The 25218-nt window shown below is 36.2% G+C and overlaps 1 protein-coding gene across 2 annotated transcripts in view; it reads right to left on the bottom strand.

Annotated features, from left to right (window-relative positions):
- NOX4 (NADPH oxidase 4) overlaps positions 1-25212 on the bottom strand; it is a 142109-nt gene extending 116897 nt beyond the window's left edge. The window contains exons 1-4 of one of the 2 annotated variants that reach the window (XM_024761781.1): positions 25179-25212; positions 24120-24215; positions 1831-1941; positions 166-250 (exon numbers count right to left, since the gene is read on the bottom strand). In XM_024761781.1, coding sequence (XP_024617549.1) covers positions 166-250; positions 1831-1941; positions 24120-24128 — 205 coding nt within the window. In that variant the 5' untranslated portion in view covers positions 24129-24215; positions 25179-25212. Of the gene's footprint in view, positions 1-165; positions 251-1830; positions 1942-24119; positions 24216-25178 lie in introns of those variants that run through there. The other variant, XM_024761787.1, reaches the window with a different exon arrangement.
- Between the last annotated feature and the right edge of the window lie 6 nt (positions 25213-25218).

The following is a 25218-nucleotide window of genomic DNA, read 5'->3' as shown; positions in this document are numbered from 1 at the left end:
ATATTTATATAAAACACCCATTTTCTGTAGCATCACTAGATAAATCTCTTTAAATACACAGAAGAGAAAATTAAGTTGTATAATAAGAAAACCATAAACAATAAAAATATCATTCATAAAATGTGCTATTCTAACATAATATTTAACATCTTTTGGTTTTCTCACCTGAGAAAATACAGATAGTCACACCACAGGTTGTATGGAATGTTCTGCTTTTATCCAACAATCTTCTGGTTCTCCTGCTTGGAACCTAAATAAAAAGCATTTAATATGATAAAAATGATGCAGCAAATAAGATATACACATGAGTCTTTGTAAATATGGCAGAGGGTTATCAATTAAAAATTGGTGAGATGTAGTATGCTATATCTAGTCAATGGAACACTCAAATCATTAAAGAGAATGTGAGAAGGCTTATCACTGATATGGAAACATACACAAGATATATTGTTAGGTAAAAAAAGTTACAACACATAAACTAAACTATGATCCTGTATTGTTTATAATTAATGACATTATGTATGTTAACATATTTGCAGGCATTTATCTCAAATAGTGGTTGTTCTGGCAGAGTAACATTTAGGAGAACCATCACTGTTTACTTTGCATATTTCTGGAATGTTTTAACTTTACAATATATACAATTTCCTTTTGTGGTCAAAAAATAAGATTATTTTTAAATGAAGCAATTTTATCTACAGGTTTAAATGCCTGCTTGATCTTACACAAAAACAAAATGTCAAGAGTCTTTGAGTACCTATGTTTCACACTGGGGGATAATTCTTTAAGACTTATTAAATACTGAGAGACTTATGTGGGCACTTTTCATTTCCTGCCATTTATCTTCTCTTTCTTCACACCAAGCCAATGGCCAGCCACAGGGATCAAAACCTAGCATTTCGCAATAGTTGGCAACCTACAGAAAGAGTTATTTCCACAAATTACTGCATTAAAAGCAAAGAGTTTCTAAATATAATTATGTGAAAAGGTTGAGAAGTTTTACCACAGTAAATCCACTCACATGAACTTCACAGAACATCAAAATGACCTCATGTTAACAACTCCTTTTAAAATATCAGTATCGATCCAGCAGTGCCTATCTTACTGAAGAAAGGAATAAACACACATATATCGCACAAAAACACACACAGACACACACACACACACACACACACGAGGATAAGAGAAAACAAAACACAATTTCTGATGAATTTTAACTTTCAAAGGGCTTTTCTGTTTTCTTAAATCCTTTGTTTTATACTAAATATCATATATGACATCACATCTTAATCAAGAAATCTATTTCAAGCCTTTTACATAGCTCAAAACAGGTATGTGTTTTAAGAAACTAACACCAATACCAGCAGTCATCCCGTATATTAATCAAAGCCCACACAGCTCTAGTTTGCTCACTTGAATTTAATTAAATGAAACTACAAGCTCTCAGTGAAGAATCAGAAGGAGCTCAGAACTGGGGCTGATCTCAGCTCTACCATTCACTAGTCTCAAGGTCGTGGTCAAGTTACTTAAACTCCCTAGGCTTCAGTTTCTTCATCTGCAGTACCCACAGAATCACGTGAGGATTCACAAGTATTCAATATATGTGAACTTTATATATGTTAGCACAGTGCCTGATACTCTGTTATCCTCTGCCCTTACCTACTGTTGTAGAATAGCTCACTGATCATCTTGACATGCGACGTGTTCTTTACTATCATCTTTGAAGAAATCACTCCAGCAGAAAGTCAGACCACGCAAACTAAGTAGGACTAACGTGCCACTTTTACACTTGATTTCTATGCTGGAATCAGTGACGGATTTTTTTCTTACCTTCTGGGATCCTCGAAGGTAAGCCAGGAGCATCCGGCACATGGGTAAGAGGATAAGGCTGCAGTTGAGGTTAAGAACTGATGCGGAGGCTCTGCTTAGACACAATCCTAGCTGAACAAATAAGGCAAGGGGCAAAACACAGTCAAGGACAAAAGTAAACTACAAGCATGCTGCAGACCTCACCCGGCAGGACTGTGGCAAGTGCCAACTCCTTCAAGAGACTTGAATAACCCTCCACTTTCTCTCTCACCAAAAGAGAAACCTGTCTCTTTCTGCTCCGCACTGCCATAAAACTTAGCCTCCTCTCATTTCTACTAGTGTTCTAATCACCTCACTACATTGTTTCAGTGCAAGGTCAATTTCTTATTGTACCCACCCTGGACTGTTCTGGGTGTTAAGAGCCCTAGAGAGCTTCAGTAGATTCTGTACCTCCACACAGGTGCAGTGTTGAATCCTTTGTTCACTGGTAGGGTACCAAGAATTTAAAACAAAGGTTTTTCATTTGTGTTCTCTCTAGAACCCTCTGAGCCTCCCCACAACTCCCTTCCACACCAGCACCCGCCTTTAAGCTCTTCACCTTACTGACTCTACCCATCTTTCAGGGTTCATCTTAAGCACTCTTCCTCTAAAGTTCTCCCCTGACCCATAAAGGTGTGGTACATATATACAATGGAATATTACTCAGCCATAAAAAATGAAATCATGCCATTTGTATCAACATGGATGGACCTAGATATTATCACACTAAGTGAAGTAAGTCAGAAGGAGAAAGACAAATACCCTACGATATCACTTATATGTGGAATCTAAAATATGGCACAAATGAAATTATCTACGAAACAGAAATGGACTCACAGACAGAAAACAGACTTGTGGTTGCCAAGGCAGAGAGGAGCGGGCAAGGGATGGATTGGGAGTTTGGGACTTGCAGATGCAAACTATTATATGTAGAATGGATAAACAACAAGGTCCTACTGTATAGCACAGGGAACTATATTCAGTATCCTGTAATAAAAAATAATGGAAAGGAAGATGAAAAAGAATACATGTATATGTATAACATATATGCATAACGGAATTGCTTTGCTATACAGAAGAAATTAACACATTGTAAATCAACTAACAAAATAAATTTAAAAGTTCTTCCCCAAACCAAAACCAAGAGAGATCCCAGATCAGCTGTGCCTCATACAAAGCTGATCATAATCACATTGTACAACATATTTTTCAAAGAATCAGTCCCCTTGGTATGATCCAATACTTTTGGCAACTAATTTTAAATCAAATTCTTGCTAGATTGACATCTACTGTTGTCTGGTACTAGCCACATTCTTCATATGATGAATGTATCACACGAAAACAAGAGATGGGGTCATATCTGTGCACTTTCCCGAAATAAACACAAAACTACGCTATGTTAAGAATATCAACTAAGAAACTGGTGTAAGTCAGATGCTTTTCTTATCTTGAAATTGTTTATGTCCCTGAGATTCCCAGCTTAACTCTTGGCAAAATAGCAACTCTGTTACACAGTGTTTATTGTCAGCATACGAACTATTATTCCTGAAAGGGAGATGGAGTAATAACTCATGTCAGGAAAGCCATAATTTTCATTGGGTTATATAACAAGTAATTGATATTTCCAGTTAGACTATTTCTACACCACGAATTTGAACACCTCAGGGACACAGTTCAATGAGTATACCAGTCAGTGGACAAGTAGAAATAATCCTAACTGGATTATCTAAAAAAATGTTAAGTATAATTTTCTCACCTCAATGAGCAAAATTAATATCATTTCAAAGTGATAGGTTTTGTTGTTTAGGCCTCCAGAGAAGGAATAATTATATCTTTTTGATATGGCATCTGCACGTAACAAGAAAATTTTAGCTCTAGGGATTTTGGATAATAATTTTATCTGTAATTTTAATGTACTACGACAATAACTCACTTAAAATATATCAGCTAAATTCTACCATATACATTCAGGACTTAAGAGCTACAAATAAATTATCCAAATTATCTTTGCAGTGTAGCGCTTTAAAGAGCATTCTTATATTTTTGCATTTTCTAACCATTTATTGCACGTCTGGAAGTGTTTTATTGCTGTGTTTACATTAACTCATACAGTAATTTAATTCAAAGTGGCTTTAAGTGTCCTGTTAGGATGAATGGAGTTTATTTTGGCATTCCACTTCTTCCTTATGATGCTGCAAAATCTAACTGGAAAATTTACCACGGATTCATTTCCTCATATATATTTATTCCTGAATATATTTAGCTCTTTAAACCAAGATGAAAAATTCTTTTTGTTAGGTTATCAGAGTACAAAACTCCCTCATTCAGAAGCAGTCAAGAGGGTAAGGAAATGGAGACAGATCTCAGTTAAGTGACACAATCATAGGAAACCATTTTATCTACTTACTAGATGGGTAATAGTCTACAGCTAAGATTTGTTTTATTTAGTCATTATTAATTCATGACCTTCATAAGAACCAGCTACTTCAAATGTTCGCTAAAAAGAAATGACTGCCTATGTCATGTGCCCAGCCCATTTTATGTGGATGACATGTTCTACCATTCCTAGAGAGCTCAACCTGCTACTCTAGTTTTCAAATCTCATTCAGGTTAGTTATCACTAGATGGCAGCGTTACTTTCACCTCTTACCTGTGAAGGTCTCAAACATAATTAACTGAAAATTCCAAGCATAATTTTTTAAGCTATAAGTCTATTTTAGATGAATATGCATAAATAATACACAGTTTGGTCCTTGCTATGGACTGAAGGTTTGCGTTCCCCCAAATTCATATGTTGAAACCCTAACGTGATGGTATTTGGAGGTGGAGCCTTTGGGAGGTAATTAGCTTAAGATAAGATCATAAGAGTAGAGCCCCATGATGGGATTAGCACCCTTATTAAGAAGAGGAAGAGACCAGAGCTCGCTCTGTCTCCTCCACATGAGGATACAGCAAGAAGGCAGCCATCTGCAAACCAGGAAAAGGGCTCTCAACAGACACCAACTCTGCTGGCACCTTGATTTTGGACTTCCCAGCCTCCAAAACCGAAAGAAATAAATGTTTGTTGTTTAAGCCACCCAGTCTATGGTATTTTGTTGTAGCAGCCTGAACGAAGCCAGTCCTATAAGAAAGTATGCCATTTAAAGCAAGTTTTAAAAGAATGTAGTATCTGGGTATAACAAGTGCATGACCATTTTCTTAAAATCTCAAACACTTTTTTTTTTAATATTAAATCTGTTACCTAATAGCTATTCTTCTTGGGCTAGTTAACTGTCCTTATCCGTAAAGTTGAGAGGAATAAAATTTTCTTATCCATAAAATTAATATAATATAATATGATATGATATAATAATCCTAGCTTGCAAGACTTTTGTGAAAAGTAAAACTGGTCTAAAAAATGCAAGCACTATATAAAATTAATTTATTGATTACGGTCACTGTATCACATCCTTTCTCTAAATGGTCTCTTCTGTGCTTCCATAGTAAGTGTTATCTATTCCACTTACATTATTCATTCAAGATATATTTATTATGATATGCACATATCACAAGGCACCAGGAGTTCAATAGTGAACTAAAAACAAAAAATGCCTTCTTCCTTAGGCTGTTATATTTTGGTAGGGGAAACAGATATTAATCAAATAGCTACAAAACCAAATGTAGATTGTAACCAATACACAGTGACCAATGCTGTGAATGAGAAATACAGAGTATGAGCATGGCTAACAGGAAACGCAATCTAAATAGGAAGGTCAGGAAGGCTTCCTTGATAAGTGAAAAGTGAACTGAGATCTGGAGGGTGAGCAGAAGTCATCTAGGAATGAGAAGGACATTTGTGCAGAAAAAACCAGCATGAGAATGGATGTGTGGCAAATGGGAGCCTGGTGTATACACGAGAAATTAATAGTAGGCCAATATGGCTGGATTGGAAGTGGAGGAGAATACAACATAAAACCAGAAAAGCAGGTAGGGCTAGACCCTGATGGACTTGGTACGTCATATTAATAATGTGTACCTTTATCCTAAAGTCAATGCAGAGCACTGTGTTTTGAGTAGGGAGGTGGTAAGAAGCAATTAGTATTTGGTAATGATAACTCTGAATGAAGTGTGGAGAACAAGTTGGAAGGACATAATTTGGGCAATGACAATACTTTGAGTAGTTAATCATCACAGAAGTGAAATTTTGTTTGAGACAGGGACTACATTTTATGGTAATTATATCTGAGCCTTACATATAGAAGGGATTCAGTTTCAACTAAATATTTATTTATCAGTAAATTTATTTTGCTAAATAATTTCCTAAAACATATACATCTAAGATTGGAGAACTAAAAGGGTCTAACCCACATCCCACCGTCCACCCAGTGACTAACCTCTTCTATAACAGCCCTGACCAAAGGTAACCCACCCTCTGCTGAATGTGTCCAGAGACAGCAGACTGTTCTACTGTCAAAGACTTCTATTTTGTTTTCTTACACTTACATGAAATCCGTGTCTCTGTAACTTCTACCCACCAGGCTACTCTGGATAACAATATTCCTAAATAGACATTAAAAAACTGAAGGTAAAAGTAGGATGGTTTCCTAGCTCGATCTTGTTTCCTTCAGGCTAAACACAATTCTTTAGGCCTCTAAAATTCTTGATATACATTTAAGACTCCCACATCATCTCAGTGACCTTTCCCCATTCACCAGAATTCAGTACTTAAGATCATGCTCTCCCTCACCAAGGACACCGTCCACGGCCTGCTGATTCTAAGACAGCGTTATATTGTGGGGCAACCATGCAGCATAATGGCTCATCTTGTGTTTGCAACAATTTTCTCACATGACTTGCTATCAAGCAACAAAGAAAGAGAGGTGTGAGAGAGCAGGTACATAAATGTAAGAATTTATTGGTGTCAGCCCATTATGTTATACTGGGTGTGAATGCCGTATTTTGATACTTTTCCTTCCCAATTTTACCTTAGCTGAATATTTTACAAATTCACGTTTCCTCATCTTCATCCAAGTTCTTGACAAAGCTATTAAATTGTAACAAAATTCTGTTGAAATAGTTGACTCTAGAGAGGACTTGAAAACTACTTTTTCTGGTAAATTAACTTTCAAATGAACATTTTGCTCTCAACTCAGCAATTTTAGGGAAATATAAAATGACATTCTACATGTAAATATCTATGCAAAACTGGTGTTCAACGGGATTTGAAAAGGCCAGAGTAGTATTAATAGTAAACTTTAATAATTGGTCCGTTTTCTAGCTACCTCTTGGTGGGTCAACAATTAGTCATTTCCAGGAAAAAATAAAAATAAATGTTATCATAGAGGTTTATTAAAGATTTTATATTGTGATTTGGCATTTTGCGTTTGTCAAAAAGTATGTAAATTTGTATTCATTAAGGTCAATTTTGTGGACTCTTTTCCTCCAAGGAAATATTTTTAATCAAACCAAATGAAGCCAATTCAACACCTAATTCTTACATATTTTATAATCATAGAACTTAGCTATTTCATGGGGCCTTACATATCATCCAGGCCAACCATTTTGCCTCTATTTGCACTGTTAGTTCGTAAAGACACAAAGGACTAGAACCCAGGCCTCCACTTATCCTTTTGCTGTTACTTCCCTGAGAACAGGACAGGTCACTCTCCAAACAAGAGATGTGAATTCAGATGACTTATATAACTCTTTCCAAACCATAATACTTTCTTACTCTTTCAATTGCTTAGCCTCTTATCCAACCAGTAGGTTTTCCTGTCATTTTGTGTAAATCTTTACCTAAGATTTCCATAATCTAACTACACATTGAATTCACTTGATGGACTATTTAAAAATAAACATATCTCTGTTGTACTTCCTGAAATTCTGATTCCTTAGATCTGGAGTGGGGCCCTCGGGAGGTACAAGCAGGCTTGGCAATCACTGTTTTAGAATCCACTTTGAAGTCAGACAAACCTGAGTTTTAAGCACTTCTATTAGTTGTGCGGCCTTAGGTAATTTTCTTACCCTTTCTGTCTCATTTTCCTCGTCTATAAAATGAAAATAATCACCCCAAAGGGTAATGGTATTAAATGAATATATATATACTAAGTGTAGTACACAGCATAGAGTAAGAAGTAAATAGAAGCTATCATCCTGGTCCCTGGCCATCCGCAAATTAGGTCTAGTTACAGAATTTAAATGCTCTTATGGCATAGTTTCCTGAAAATCACTCTTTCCAAGCCTGTCTTTTCATCCTCACCTCTCGTTATAGTTGGAGCTGTGGGAGCTGAGCTTTATTCCACTCAACTGTATCTAAAGAAGACAAAGAGAGTTCTAGGTAACTCGTAGGTGTGCAATAAGTATATGGTGGATGATGAATGAGCACACCTCTGAGAGGATCCTTCAATGCCCTCATTTTGGAAATAAAGGAAAAAAGAATCAAAACCAAAAGCGATTACCCAAGAGATCTGGTTAACATCCAGGACCAGAGCACAGGACCTGCTCTTTCCTGCACACATCTCCCAGGATATCAACTCTACCTCCACACCCCCAGCACCCACCCTTCTAGAGACTGGGATCAACTGTATGGAACTGAGCAACACGCAGTTTGAAGGAAACCCTCAGGGCCGCTGTAGCTCTCTGATAAGACTGGATAAGTCACCTAGTCCAAACTTCTTTTCGATCCAACTTGTATTATAAGCCTGTAAATAAGCCAAATTGATGATGCCATAAGGCCAGTCAGCTATACTTTCTATTCTATGACTCAGTTCAGCTCCTGGATGCATTATCCAGACCAGCTATTCCAAGCTTTCCCTGCATATCTCAGGTGCCGACCCACAGCTCGTGCTGTGGCCATTCCTTCGCTTTGTGATGGCTTCCCACCTCTTCCACCCACTTCCGTGCTAACTACCAGATGAACTCTTTATTATTCTTCAAGTCACAGACCGGGGTCATTTTCTCTCTTAGGCCTTGCTAGGGCCACATCCCCGACAGTATCTTCATTTACACCTCCAAATATTTCCCTTTTTCAAATATCCTGAAAATTTTGGAGCATATTTCTCAAAGCTTCCCTCCTGCCTTTCACCATACCTCCTCTGGAACACTTAACCCACTATATTGTAATGGTTTACCTATTTATCATATCCTTATCTCCCCCACAAAGCTAGCAAGTGGCAGCATAGTAAGTGGACAAGCCCAAACTGCCTCTTACTCTTGGGAACCCCAAAAATGCATGGTCAATACTAAAGAAAATTATTTCAAAAAAATACTCCTTGGGGAAAATATTCCTTTAGCAGTGAAAGCCAAAGAAAGTGGTCATGAGGCAAATACAGGAGCAAGAAGAGACAACCCTGGGCTTCCCTGGTGGTGCAGTGGTTGAGAGTCCGCCTGCTGATGCAGGGGACACGGGTTCGTGCCCCGGTCCGGGAAGATCCCACATGCCGCGGAGCGGCTGGGCCTGTGAGCCATGGCCGCTGAGCCTGCGCGTCCGGAGCCTGTGCTCCACAACCGGAGAGGCCACAACAGTGAGAGGCCCGCGTACCGCAAAAAAAAAAAAAGAAGAGAGAACCCCATAAAGTAGTCTATATGATTTCCAAGGCAATGGTAGGAATTTTTTAATTGTCTTTATAGTAACCAAAAGGGTTCATGGCAGAAAATCAGAACAATTTATTTTTCCTCTATCTATAAATCAAAACTGTGGTTCTAATTTAAATGTTTAGTTTGTACCATTAATATATTATGATAAGGATATGAATATAGAATATGATGAGCATTCCATGGGGGCAAGATTGCACTTAAGAATAAAAAAACGACATTTCAACGAAGGGCTACTTCAAAAGTGGATTACCTAACTATTTTGATAAGGTTTCGTAAGGAAACAATAATGAATAACATGTCATGAGCAACCAGAAAGTCGTTAATAATAATTGGAGTAATTATTTCTTAACATAATCCCAATATAGACTACCAATTCAGTGCTCTTGGGGTATATCCAAAAGCTCAAGAATGTCCCTTCATGCCATAATAAAAAACTGTAATTCATTCCAAATGATCCTAGCTGGTTTCTGTCAACTAACTGCCTTGGAGACTTTTAACTATGATGTAATTTTTGACTCAAGTTGACCTTTCTTCCCATCTATAAACTGGTTTTTTTAAAAAAACAGTGTCTCTAAAAGAAGCTATCAGTTCCAAAGAAGGAAGCTGGGGGAAAAATTTTTTCCATATAGCTCAAGGGACCACCAAAAGTAGAGTGTCCATCCTGACACTTTATCCAGATATCCTTATGCTTAACTCAAATCTCCCCTTTTATATGTCATCATCCTTCATTCTACCTTTTCTAGAAATGAACTTTCTTCCATTTTCAGTGGGAATGTGGTCTTTTCTTAAACATCTATTATGAATTGGAAGGAAATGTAGCTATTACAGAGAGAGATGAAAGCAAGATGGATACATGGTATAGTTCTGTCCTGATTTTGTCTACTGTGTCTTTCCTGTACCAAAAGCCCAGAGAGCAGAAGAGATTCACTTCTAGACTATGTGTCTGTCTGGAAAAGTTAAACTTCAACATAAATGGCAGTCAGAACTGCATATGAACACGTTCATGGGTTTCTAAAGGCAATGCTGTCTACTGAACAGTCACCAGATTAAAAGGTATGAAATTCTTACCACAGCTAACACCTGTGACCTCTACCAAGGTCACTTGTCTCCAAAACCTAGCACTGAAGAATTTAACAGAACAGTAATAAAAATGTCCTCTACTTTCCCTCATGGAATTGTTCTAAAAGGTAAAAACATATAAAGTAAAAATTATCTGACCTCTTTAGCTGACAAACATTATTAAAATGGAATTTTTAAAATTCATCTATGACATCCCTGTGGATATTCACACCTATCCCTTTTCCTCTACTCCTTTCTAAGGCCCAACAACAAGGGCCTCAAGAGTTACAGAGCATTTGATTGCACGTCATTGTTACATTTTCCTCCTCCTACAGAAATGATCCATGCACAGGGGAAAGCACTGAGGAGTGAAATGTATTTTGCAGAGATTGGTTGGCTAAAAAGCTGAGAAAGGCCTTGTTTCTCCTACATCACAAGTCCAGCATATCTGATCACAATTACTGAGTATTTAGCCACCTCTAAGCTACTCTTCATCAGAAACAATCATTCTTGTATCTTTCTTCTTCATCTTCACACCACTTTCAATTTCTCAATATTCCTCCTAAAATTTGGAAGCCAAAACAGATATACTAGTAACCTGAGCATATGGAGTAATTTTTGGAATACTAGTAACCTGAGCATATGGAGTAATTTTTGGAAGGAAACAATACTCATAGCAATAGTACCCATTCACTTGGTTAGAATTTTAATCAGAATATCCATAATGACATGTATTAAAACTCATATATTGAATATAAGATATTCAAAATTAAGATTTTTCTCGCACGTCTGTCAAGCATAACCTACTTTTAAACATATCTATTTTATAACTGCCGAACTCAATCCTGTTAGTTAATAACATTTTTAATTGAAACTATAAAAGTGTCTTTAAGTTCTATCTTTGTCTTTGAAATACTAGCACTGTTAGCTAACTCAGCATCTTTCAACCATAACTTCCAAGTTTGAATCAAGTTCACTTTCTTCCAGTCTTTCTTTGAAGAAAAAAAAAATATGTATAAATATAAAGATAAAGATATATATATATATATACACACTGTCTCCAAGAAGTTATCAATTCGAAGAGTAAGAACTCCGGATGCATTAAAATGGCCCAAATACCTAACAGAGTAGGTAAAGTAAAGATGGACTGGATGGATAGATCATTTGTTACAGACCATTTACTTAAACTTTCTGATACACACATATTTAAGTATTAGACACTTCTGACAAAGTCTTCAGTGTTTAATTGGTCAACTTACAGTGGCCATACCAGCTCATCTGCTGGTAGAACAATACATTAAATCAAATACAAGATGATATATTGGTATAAGAGAGAAGATGTAAATAAAGTTTAACCTTTTTTCCCTAAAAAACTAACATTAAATAAGACCAAAATATCCCATCTTGGGCTTTCATAAAAAAGGAAAATAGCAAACCAAGGGTAAATTTCTAAGATACTCACTGCAGTACAATCTGTGATACAAAGAACAGAACTAAAAAGGCCAACAGTGGAGAAATATAAAACAAATTATCATACACATTATGGGATACTATGTAGCCATTAAAAATAAGATAAATTAAACTTGTGTAATGGAAATGAAATAATAATATCTGTGACATATTTTTGAATTAATAATATACATGCATATAAATGTTTATCTACATATACAGGCATAAATATAGATAGAGAAATTGACATAGATTTTATATATACAGTTGGTTATCTCTTAGAAGTGAAGTTTCTAATTCTGTGTCATCAGCATTCAATGTAGAATGATACATGTCTTCACATTATTAAAAAAATTTGCCAAATAGGGCTTCCCTGGTGGCACAGTGGTTGACAGTCTGCCTGCCGATGGAGGGAACACGGGTTCGTGCCCTGGTCCGGGAAGATCCCACATGCCACGGAGCGGCTGGGCCCGTGAGCCATGGCCGCTGAGCCTGCGTGTCCGGAACCTATGCTCCGCAACGGGAGAGGCCACAACAGTGAGAGGCCCGCGTACCGTAAAAAAAAAAAAAAAAAAAATTGCCAAACAAATGGTGAAGAAAGCAAACAGGGGCCTTGCACAGACCCATGAAGACAGTGTGCTGTGAACTGAGGTACATGTTTAAACACTCTGTACCTAACATCAGAAGCATAGTTTTCTAACTCCTTTGTTTTTACAGAGAGGATTCACTGCTAGTGTCCTATAAAATTTGTTCTCTTCACGTGAACTTCAAACTTTGGTTTGCTTGATGGAAAGTTTTAAAAAGCCCAAGAAATTTGGAGCTACGATTTGAAAACTACTGCCAATTGAAAAGCAATTAATTGTGAGCTTAAATATTTCTGAAACCATAATGAAGAAAACATGTATATTATAATTTGCAAACTATCTTTTTAAATACTTCAGAATTGATACGTTGCACAAAATTAGGCCTCAACACTTCTCTTAGTTACTGGAAACTTTTAGTCATTAGCAAATGTTTACAAGGAGATTGCAATATTAAAACATTCTTAACTTCAACAGTGTTTCCTGAAAGAAATGAGTCTAGCCTTGTCATGAACTTGTCTACTATAACTTGCCATTAGAAAGAAGGGAAGTAACACAATCTGTGGTTTCACACTGATTTCTTTTTCATCTTACTTAATCCTTTCCTCAAAATAATAATAATAATCCTAAAAGAGAGAAACGAGGTTAAACTATGCCAAATTCCCATTTTTGTAAGTCAAAATGTTTCAAAATTGAAATTTTCATGTAGTTCAATCTAATAATATAATTCTCAATTTAAAATTGAGGAAACTAGGTTTTGAAGATTTCAATAAAGATACAGTTATCGAGAGGTAAAGTCAAGATTTCAACTTAGGTCAATTTGTCCACAAAATCCGTGTTCTTTTCACTACATTATACTTTTGCCATTGATACTCTGAAATTTTTACAGATATTACTTTTTATTTGAAATTTAAGCTAATAGTCGCTCTGTGCTAGGAAAAAGCAATAGCAGGCACTTGGTTTTGATAAGAATTAGAATGAATGTCACGCAAGACTTTAACAAATTAAATTTCATATATATAAAACTTGTGGGTTGAACAAAGTATATTTTCTTCTTTAAGCATGACACACTCAAGCTTTAAAACCAGTACAAGTCTAAGACTAGTTTTCTTCAGGCAAACCAAAGTTAAGGAAACCTTGTAGATCCATTATGATCCAGGAAACTAAACTTTTCCAAGATTTTCATTTGACTCATTTATCACTCTCTTAAGTTTTAAAAAATGTACAAACAAGATCAAAATAACTGAACAGTTCAATGATGGGTTCTACATAGTCCAAGCTAAGGCCCTAACCCCAGAAATTTCTATTGTAGGTAAATAACGTAATACAGAGAATGCCCAACAACAAATGCCATTTCTCAGATGGGAGAAGAACTTCCTTACTGAAGCTCTACATTCTTGTGGTTTAATATGAGTCATTTTTTTTTCCAGTTGGAATCCATTAATATAGACTACTGATGATATTTGCTTGGTTTTCCCTTTAGATATTCTGAGCTATGGAAAAAGAAGAAAAGAAAAATGTATCTTCACCTATGTTTGCACAACTCTTAGCACTTTACAAATGTGCTTCGGAGCCTGTGCTTTTCAAACCAAGAGAATTAACAAAGCTCAGAGGCTCAAAGTAACTTAACAAAAGTAACTTGGCCAAGGAAAATCAGTGAGAACTAAAAACTCTCTCATCACCCTATCTCATCAGTATTTTCAAGAGACAGTTCTTATTTTCTTGCTCCACAACTGTCTCTTCTTAGGGCATCCTTGAAATCATGTTCCTATAGGAGGTGGGGCGACAGGGAGTTCACTCAGGATAAGATGTTAATTGAAAGGCGCATAACAGAGGGTATACTGGGGGAATGGAAGTCAACAAAGAGAACCAAAAGTATAGCCCGGGGGGTCGAGGGGAGGGGAAGAAACTTGTATAGATCATTACCACTTCAGATCCTTCCAATGGACCTGAGCATTCTAAGATTATATTAAAGAAAATTACTTGAAATTTGAAATTGGCTATTTGATAACACTATCATAGGAAAAATGACTATAGTCAGAAAGGCATTTGCCATAAATCATTTCTTAAATTTATCTTGGCGTTGACGTACCTATTTTTTAAAAATCTCAGGTGTATAAGATGCTTTCACTTTGTGTACATCATTCATCTCTTCTTGCCTTAAACTATGTCAGACCTCTGGGATTCCTGATATGTGTCTGGAGACTTTAACCATTTCCAAATCCATGAAAATCATCAAAGCATGCAACTTTTCCCTATAAAATATGTGTTGGATTCATCTATCCATAGATAGGAGTCATTGTCAAATTCAACTTTCCAGCTTCTAAAAATGTAAACAAATTCTACTGATCATGGAATAACCATCTTCTTCTTTATCTACTTTTTCTTTAATCCCATTGCCAGAACTGAAAAGAAACTACATTTCACAAGACTATTTATTACATCGACATTTATCACATCACAAAGCTGCATTAAGACATGGATACTAAGAAGTAAGGTAGGCTCACTCTGCCTTTAGGTAATTTACTCTTATACTAAAGTCTCACTCTTAGTTCACGCCTTGGCAATTATTAATTACAACATGTCACAGCCCTTTAAGATCCCACTTCAATAATCAATACTGGAGTAAAGCATATTAGATGTTAAGGGCCACTTGTTGCTTTTCTGTCATGAAAATGAAATCTCATTTCTTTGTCCAAACTGTCCTTTACGACTCCCAAAGGAGCTCTGTTAGAGTACCAATGGCTGGAGCCTTAAAAGCTGGGAGGAATGAATAGGAGACAGAAACAATATGTAATAATAACCATTATGTTTTACATCTGTGATGCTTTCAATTCTTCAAAGTAGTTGCCTGTTAAGTCATACCTAATCCTCAGTACAACACTCTGAGATAAGTGGGATCATTTCATCCTGTTTTAATGGGAGTACAGAACAGTTAAGTGAATTGCTGTATATGAATATGAAGGATGAGAGAAAAGGGAAGGAAAGAGGAAAGCTGGCATTTTTGGAACTCATTACATCATAGGCTTTGTGCAAGGTACTTTAATCCATGAGCAAATTATTTATAATTTCTGTGCTTTAGCTGCCTCTTTTGTAATAGAACCTACCTTGTAGACTAGTCAGGACTCTGACACTGAATGTATAAAGAATTTATCATGTCTGGCCCATGAGAACATTTCAGTGAATGTTGGCTCTAGCTATTATTGAGGTTACTTCTTTTAATTGTCTTTAAGGTTCACAGTAATCTTGTGAAATAGGCATTATTACCCTGTTTATCTGCTGAAGACTCCAAAATTCAATGAAGATTAATACAAGCTTTTCTGAATAAAATGCGTTCTACCTCAAGATAAAATTCCACTCAGCAATCATAACCAAGTTGCTACAAATTTTGTGCCAATTACAAATAGCAACTGACAGGCTTCCTTTGTCCACAAGGATTGGGGGTCAGCCAGAGGCCAATCAAAGGAAAGGAAAAGTCTCTGTCTTAATGCCATCTGCCATTTGCTCAGCAAATTCCTTCCATCTTTATATTTCTCTGAATTCCTTTTAATATTTTCATTGATAAGCATAAATAATTTCTATTACTATTTACTATTAATAGTATTAATACCATTAATGCTAAATAATATTACTCAATATTTATAGTAATGCTATCTTTTGCTAAGCACATATGCACCAAGTGCTAAACATTTCACTTGCATTTTCTCAGGGAATCTTCACAACTAACCTAAGAGGAAGATGACTTAAACTTAGTCTCAGAGAAGTAAGAGATAAATGCCTGAGCCAGGGTTCAAACTCATATCCATATAGCTCCAAAGCTTATGATATTGTCAATAAGGAATTAAGGATGATTGATTTTCCTCCATAGAATTACCTAGGCATTTTTAAAGTCAATTTTATGATCAACACAATGCTTAGCATGATGAACTAGAAACACTGACTAGAGTTTGAAGAACTACGGTCCACATTCAACTTTGCACTGATTCCATAAAGAAGGCATTTCCCAATACTAAATCTGTCTATCGAATGAGATAAATGAACTAGAACAATACCTAAGGTGCCTGTAACATTCTGCAGTTCTACAAGCTTCATTCCCTCAGGCTGGGTGATCCCTAGGAAAAAGCATACAGCCTCCAGGATTATGAGGAAATAAATTTCTGTTGTTAAAGCCACCCACTCTGTGGTCCTTTGTTATGGAAGCCTGAGCAAATTAATGCAGTAGGAATCAGTTAGGATGAGGTATATAAGTCTGCTTCAGGTTTAAGAATAATCTATACACTATATTCTTATTTTTACTTATTAATACAAAAACACACAAACATACATACAAACAGTCTTACCCAGAGCCACTGTGGTGGGATGCATAAGAACCTTGGATAAGAGTAGAAAATTCCAGGCTCTAACCCTCTGTGTCTCAGAACCTCCCTGGAGGAGCAGCGTGATTGAGGGTGTGGTCTTAGTATAAGACAAATGTGGGCTCAAATTGGGCTTCTCCAGTTGTTAGTTATGTGACCTGGGGGAAGTTACCTAACCACTCAGAATCTGTTTCTCACTTCTGTAAAGTGATCATTCTTATCCTCCAGGGTTATTATAAGGATTAAATTAAATATGTAAGGATTAAATGAGATTATAAAAGAGCAAAGAAGTAACTGTGTCTGGTACATAATATGTGATTTACAAATGGTTATAGTTGTTATTAGGTTGAATCACATCAATGGCTGATATTGGATTTTTTTTTTCTTTCTTTTTTTGCGGTACGCGGGCCTCTCCCGTTGCGGAGCACAGGCTCCGGACGCGCAGGCTCAGCGGCCATGGCTCACGGGCCCAGCCACTCCGCGGCATGTGGGTTCTTCCCGGACCGGGGCACGAACCCGTGTCACCTGCATCGGCAGGCGGACTCTCAACCACTGCACCACCAGGGAATCTCTTGAATTATTTTTCTTCTATCAAAATGACAATTACATATGGTTCAGCCTACAGTAATACTAATATTGCCTAGAGGCAGAAGAGCCAATGGTTAAGAGTACAAGTTCTAGAATCAGGATGTTTGGGCTAGAGATCTGGCTCTGTCACTCACTAGCAAGTTACAGAGCTTCTTTAATTCAATTTCTTACCTGGAAAATTAAGAGTTAAAAATATCTACTCCATAGGATGGGTGAAAAGATTAAATTAATCCAAGCAAAGCTCTTAGAGTAATACTGGTACTTAGTCCTCAATGAATGCAATCCGCTATTGATACTATTAATAAGGAAATGAAGGAAGTAGATTTGAAAATCTAAGAAATTAATTCCAAGTTCCAATTCTATGCTGTTTTGGATGGTATTGATAAAAGAGAATTATACATTGGGTATTTAGGTGAATATAACAAAGAGGTTAATCACTGTGCTAAAATTCTGCCAAACATCATGGAATCAGAAAAAATTTAAATAAAAATAAATCTCATAATCCTTAACAATTTGTCAAAAACAACTGTAATACTGGAAATATATGTTATCTTGGGTGTAAATCAATAATTTTTCATAACTTCTTGAATTGCTCAACATCTTTAAATATCATTTCACATGAGATGAAAAACTAGTGGTCTACAGAGTATGGCGTTTAATGTGTCTTGCATATATCTATAGAGTTGTTAATTATAACAGGCTGAATATTGGACTGACAGGAGCAATGAACCAGGATAGTGACCAAGCCACTAATCGAGTGAGTAATAATGAGCAAATCACTTCAACCTCATTTTTCTATTTGGGAAAATGAGGAAGAAATCTAAGTAAAGATTACAAAGCTCTCTTTCAAGTGTAAAATTATATGAATCTCTATTGTAAATGGATTAAGTACATAATGGTTGCATCAATGTAATGTAACTCATTTCACCTGTCAATAAACAAGAAGTAAATTGTTTTCAATAGCAGAATGTTAAGAATAAACACAAATAAACAAACAAAACCAACTTAGTTAAAAGCATCCTCTGAATTGAAACCACAATATTCTGTGCAATAGAAGGAAAGAGTTAATGATCAAGCCTTTTCTGAAAATGACAGGAGGCATACAGGAGGCATATATTCCTTCTCAGCAGAATTAAAGCTGCCTAGGCCAGCTGTGAAACCAACAGTGACTTAAAATCCTAGGTCTGTTTGTCCAGAGACTCCAATCTCCAACCTTAAGAAACTCACATGACATCAGATTTCTGTCTCTGAAAAATGTTAATTATGATACAAGTCTTAGGACTCTTGAGAGGGTAAATTGTTAATGTTTCTAAATCACTTGAAGCATAATGATTGACCAAAGAAAGATCATCATTGTAAGATTAGAAAAAAACCTCAATGCTCACAACTTTCTTCTTCACAACTTCTTACTGAGATACCAATCAACATAGGTATCTCAATAAGAGTTTAAAAACAAGAAAGAAAATATCCTCATGACCATGTAGCAGATCTAAAATAATAATTGTGAGATAAAGCAAAAAAAAAAAATTAAATTCTCATCATGGCACCGTGAGAAAAACTAGGTTTTTCTTCCCCAAATATTAGCTTTGGGGAAAAATATATAAAACAAAGACTAATTGAATCTGGTACCATAAAATGCATTCTCTTTGCAAATTAAAATGTTTATATCAATTAAATTATATCCTTTAATTGTTCAAATGTCAGAAATGGAACTCAGAAATAGGTGAACATGAATATGAAGGCTTCTATACTATAGATAGTATCCCGAGTTAAATTGCCCCAACATTTCAAAAAATTTAGGAAACTGAATTTCTCAGTCTGTCACAACACATTAGTATTTGCTATTAAAGTACTAAATACATTTTCCATTCTTTGAAAATAAATAAATCAAGACAGATTTCAACTTAAGTAATCAATGGAGTCCTTTGTTTAAAACATCGTTATGGGAAGGTGAGGAAAGTTATTGTTTGGTTTGTTTGTTTGGGTGTTTGTTTTGGCTTTCCTCAAAACACTTTTTTTCCCTCTTAGCTAATTTTAAGATTCCAATATTCACAGCATGTCATAATTAAACATCTCCTAGGAAGTGCACAGTCTGATTAGCACATTAACTTAGGCATAAACCAGCCGTGACCATGTTGCCTCCAGGCCTGGGTCAGCCTAGTCTGGGAAAAAACAATTCTGCTGAAAACTCCTACTAAGACATATTAAATCCCAACATTATTTTATCTTCCATCATTTGAGATCTTCTTTTCCCTTAACCCTTAATTTTGGTCTGAGAACAGTCACCAAGGCTACTAGTAATAAAAATGGATACTCCAGTTCTGAATTTTACCTTCATTCTCAAAGGCTCCCACCCCAGAAAGCTAGGAAGATTAGGGAAAAGTCAGAGATATTTTTATAGTTATATGCCAATAACTAGAGTGCACAACTTCCTACCCAACATTAACTCCTGTTCAGGAGAGAGGGAACAAGAGGACCACCCATATGCTGATGTCTTTTTATTGGGCTGATTGGTGACTAGTTGCTTGCCTTTAAGCAAAACGATAAATGCATTTGGCCATGAAGGTAGGAAAATCTCCCCCCACCACAGCCAACACATATACTGTCCAAAATGGTACCCACTAACCACACATGGCTATTGAGCATGTGAAATGTATCCAGGGCCACAAAAGAGCTGAATTTTTAGGTTCATTGATTTCATTAATTTAAATTTTTTTTGAAGATTTTTTTCATATGGACGATTTTTAAAGTCTTTATTGAATTTGTTACAATATTGCTTCTGTTTTATGCTTTGGTGTTTTGGCTGCCAGGCATGTGGTATCTTAGCTCCCTGACCAGGGATTGAACCCAAACCCCTGTATTGGAAGACGAAGTCTTAATCACTGGACTGCCAGGTAAGTCCTTTAATTCAAATTTAAAAGCTGATATTCATTTGTGTTATAGGAAAATCTTTAAATATGTTTGGAACAACTTGGGTATGTGAATACACGTTTTCATCTGTAAAATTTTATGAACTTTAAACACAGGTCAAGTATTTCTGATGAAAATTTAGTGACTGAATTGTGATGTACATAAGTGTAAAATATACACTGTATTTCAAGAACAGGCAAAAATAATGTAAAATATCTCAGTAATAGTTTTAAAAAATACTAACCACATGTTGAATGCTTCAATCTATTACAGTACTTTGGATATATTATTTTAAATAAAATATATTGTTAAAGTTAAATGCCACTGGCTTCTTACTTTTTTGAATTACTACTGGAAAATTTTAAATTACATATGACTCACATTATATATCTATTGGGCAGCACTGATAAAGAGTAATACTAACCAGTAACAGAAATATCTGAGATGGGCCAGTGAAGTGGTTTAGACAATCTGTGTAGTATGAGGGAAAAGCAAAAGGCCAGAGAGCACTGCATTCAAATCCTAGCTTTGACACTGACCACCCAAAGGAACCTGATCAAATCATTCATTCAGATTCCTCAGCCTACACATCCCCAGGTGCAAACGGGAAGAATAGTTTCCTAGCTCAAACACAGCACTTGTAAAGTGACTAGTATATCATCAGTATAAATAAACAGTTGAATAAATCATCTTTCAACAGAAAGCAGAGATTTCAGACCACTACAAAGAATTTACTGCTTCTGAATGTCTATGTCTTCCTGCAAATGAGCTATATCCTGCGGACCCTTTATTCCTATAAGACTAGTACAAGTTTATTATTACCTTACATTTTACAGATGCATAACAGCAACCTTAGACTAAAGGCTACTATCAAAATGTTCAACAAATGGAAGTACTGTTTCCATTTGTGTTTTAAAGTGGTAGCAATCAAATTCATTTCCAGAAATACCATCACAATTTTTATGAACTTAAAATTTACCTAAAAGGGACTTATAATATCAGAGTACCTATGTCCTTTTCAGGATTCCTACAGTTCTATCATGGTGGGACCATGTTCTTGTGGGTGCTTGGTAGGCTCTAAAAAACTGCTCTAAGGCATTAAGTTCATAATATATAGTTATTAAACATGTAAAACATGGGAGCCTGCAATATTTATTTTAAAATTAATTATATCTCATCGTTATACTGTATTTCTTTGCAATTTGAAAAATGCCTGCAAATTCTTATACTATGCAACAATGCCACAATCATCAAAAGATTAGAAAAGATAAGCCAAGGACAAATAAAATTAAATACTCCTTCATTAAACAAGAGTCAAACTATAGATAGAGTTCCTTTTTCAGTAAAAGTACAGATGATATCTATTCCAAATGGTGTAGATAAATTAATGACTAGAAAATTCAGATAGGTGATTACTGAAAAGTGAGACTTTGTAAGTCATCTTTCTTCCTTCGCCATGATGCCAAGAAGAAAAGCTATTCCTTTCCACTATGACTTTTCATAAAATGTTGACTCCTGACTTGATGGGTCAACTCACTATGATCATTCTTATGTTTCCATGAAAACTAATGTACAACGACCTTTCTCTCCTTCAGTCTGCCTCTTGCATTTTTTACTCATAGTCTTCCACTGAGTCCTTTTATCATTTTTGTCTTCATTCAACTGATTAATATTTATTGAGCCCCTACTATGTGCCAGCTATTCTGTAGGCCTCACCATTGAACCTCACTAGCCTGTCATATTATTCAAACAAAACCACTGAAGTGGGATGAGGTAGAGAGAGGTGAAACATATATTTTTTAATTAGTTGGGTTATATATGTGTGTGTGTGTGTGTATTCTTCATATCTGACTTGTCACCAAAATAAATTTGAAGCTGTTACACAGCATCCAAACTCATAAAAAATTAACTTGTTGGTTTCCAACATAATTAATTTTTAAATAAGTTATCATTTTAGCTTATACAATGTCATAGAGCTGAAATCCAAAGTTCAATTATGACATTCCAAGTTGTCTAGGCTTAGATTTTATATTATTACAACTACGTCCTGATCAAGATTTACCATTTTTTAAAGGCAAATTTTACCATCGTAACTCTCAAGAGTTTTCTCCAAGTTGTTCATAAGTTATATAATAGGTCAGATATAGCTCCCACTGAAAAACCTCATGTTTGCTAATTTATACCTAAGGGGGAATGTTTAGGAAACAAAGTAACATGATAGGCCAGTAAACATTCCTGTGTTCCTTAGAGAAAATTTTTTCTTAACTTGTTTATTGAATTAGTTGTTGGAGTTTCCATTAGATAGTAAGCAACCTGAGGGCAAAGGGGAGGTGTTACTCTCTATGTGCCCATTTGAAAAGTAAAGGTTTCATGACAGTTTTCTGGATGGCTGGATGTCAGGTTGGTTGGACAAAAGAAAGAAACATTCAGATTTAGGAATCTGCAATAAAATGAGTTTAATCTTTGAGACTATGTTTATCAATCCATCAGTTGAAAATACAGATGTTGGGTGATTATGATGTGTCAATGTAGGTCATCAAATTGTAACAAATGTATCACTCTGGTGTGGAAGGTTGATAATGGGAGAGGTTATGCATGTGTGGGGATAGGAGAACATATGGGAAATCTCTGTGCCTTCCCCTCAATTTTACTGTGAACTTTAAACAGCTCTAAAAAAAATTCTTTAAAAAAACAGTTGTTAAACTTTAAAAATATCAACTGTGTGAACAACAGATATTGAAGATAGTACCTTACTGTATAAAATGAAATATACATCAATTAATTCAGCCTCAATTTATTGCAATCTTAATATGTGCCAAGCACTACTATAGGAGCTGAGGTTTAAAGATAAATGAGATCTGTAACTGTAAAACAGGAAATGGAAGGCTGGCTCCACTAAATTCATCTGAACTAATCAGAATTTTAAATAGTCATTAAACCATGAAAAAAAAATGCATCTCCTATTTAGAATGTATTTTCTTCCCCAGTGAAAAGGAATGACAAAATCTGCTTTTTTCAGATGCCCTAAGATTTTTCAATATGTTTTATATTTTTTGCTTTTGCTTAGAAAAAGCTGTCTCCTTGTATTGTACAAAGTAAGATGTCCTCAGTGCCACTGCCTTTTGTTCAGGAGACAAGTAGGAAGGGAAGGAGAGGAAGAATAAGAACAGAAACATCATGGAATGGAGAAAAGAAAAATATTGACCTGAAATAAATCAGAGCAAAGTTTTGCACAATATCGTTCTCCTATTAGACCAGAGCACTGGGACCATAAGCAGCCGTTAACCTAGGGCAAGCCGCTGAGAAATGCCCAGAAGTGAATAACCGCCTTAGACACATACTTTGTGAGAACTGACAGTAAAAGGAAACAGTGCAGAAATTCTCTGTAAGTTGATGGGCGGGCTGAAGTCTTGATTTAGTAAAAACTAAAATCCTGTCATGGGTTGGTCCTCCAAGTGAAGGAGACCTCAGGACTCTTTGCAGCTGGCAAGGAGTAGCACTTTTCTCAGATACTACTAGCCCAACAGTTCACTTTAGAAGATACTATCTTTGGCTCTTAAAAGAGTCAGTCGTTTTAACTTGGACCGGTATAAATGATAAATCATGAAAACTTGACCACTTTAGACAGTAACAAATGTTTCTGAAATGAACAACCCTCCTGGTGTTTCTTTAATGAATGTAAAAACTGACCAAGCTTTGTAGCATCCTCTGCCCACATTAAAGCCATTCCACAGGTCAACCAAGTCCCACTTACCCCCAACATCTGGTGGAGGTAGTGATACTCTGGCCCTTGGTTATACAGCAGGAAGGTTTTCCAGAAAAGCAGGACATTCAGGGACAGCCAGATAAGCTAAATCATAGGAAGGGTGAGAGAAAAAAATTAAAAATAAACATTACCTGATGAATGGACACCCCAAGTACATTCATTGGACACAGTACTTTCAATGGAACCTCAATTAGTCATTGCAACAAAGTTCCTTATTTTCCAACAAAGTATCTGATCCTTGAGGGCTTCAGCTTCTTCAGTATTTCTCAGGGAATTGACCCAGCTGTGTGAGTGCATGGTAGACATTCCTAAAGGCCGTAAATGGTCTTTCCCAGACTCACTTTCTAAACATATCATAAAAATCTTAAGCCATTACTATTGCAATCCATGTTAAATAATATGAGTTTTAAAGTCATAAAAAACATCAGAATAGGAAAGGCTTTGGAGAGCATTCTCAATTGACCAGCAAGCTGAAAACCACTCAGAGGAAAACCTATCTGACCTCACTCAGCCCCTGCACACCTGAGATTAAGCATCTGGGATGCAAACAGGTCTCCTAAAGATCGCAGTTATCCCCTTGCAGGACAAAATGAGACTAAGAAATGAGCGACATCACCACGTCCCGGGCGTTGCATGTTGTTAAACTTCAAAAATATCAATTGTATGAACAATAGATAATGAAAAATAGGACTTTGCTGTATAAAATAAAACCAACAGAAGCAATCTGGAAAAACAGCAAAAGGCGGGGGGCGGGGGGGAGAGATGTTTAAATGGTTAAGGAAGAAGCTGTGCTCACTAACAGCGATCTCTTCTCCCTTCCTCCACATCCGCTCTCCTATCAAAAGTGTAGGAAATTTGCCCAGCACTTGGAGGAAGGGAGGAAGCGGATGATTATCTCCAGGTATTCCCGGCAGAAAGTTTTTGTTAGTTGAGAATGTTTGCGTTAGAGGCAAAACTTCCAGCTCCCCACCCGCGTTCGCTCAGAGAATGAATCAAAATCGCTGTCCCAGAGACAAAACGCCGGGAGAGCCTCGCCCGCCATCCTACCAGGCAGAGGTGTTTAACCCCTTCGTTGGCCAGCCAGCTC

Source organism: Neophocaena asiaeorientalis, unplaced genomic scaffold (genome assembly GCF_003031525.2).
Source record: "Neophocaena asiaeorientalis asiaeorientalis breed wild unplaced genomic scaffold, Neophocaena_asiaeorientalis_V1.1 scaffold605, whole genome shotgun sequence".
Lineage (NCBI taxonomy): Eukaryota > Metazoa > Chordata > Mammalia > Artiodactyla > Phocoenidae > Neophocaena > Neophocaena asiaeorientalis.
Note: the sequence above shows the minus strand (reverse complement) of the source record. Positions and strands in the feature narration are given on the sequence as shown.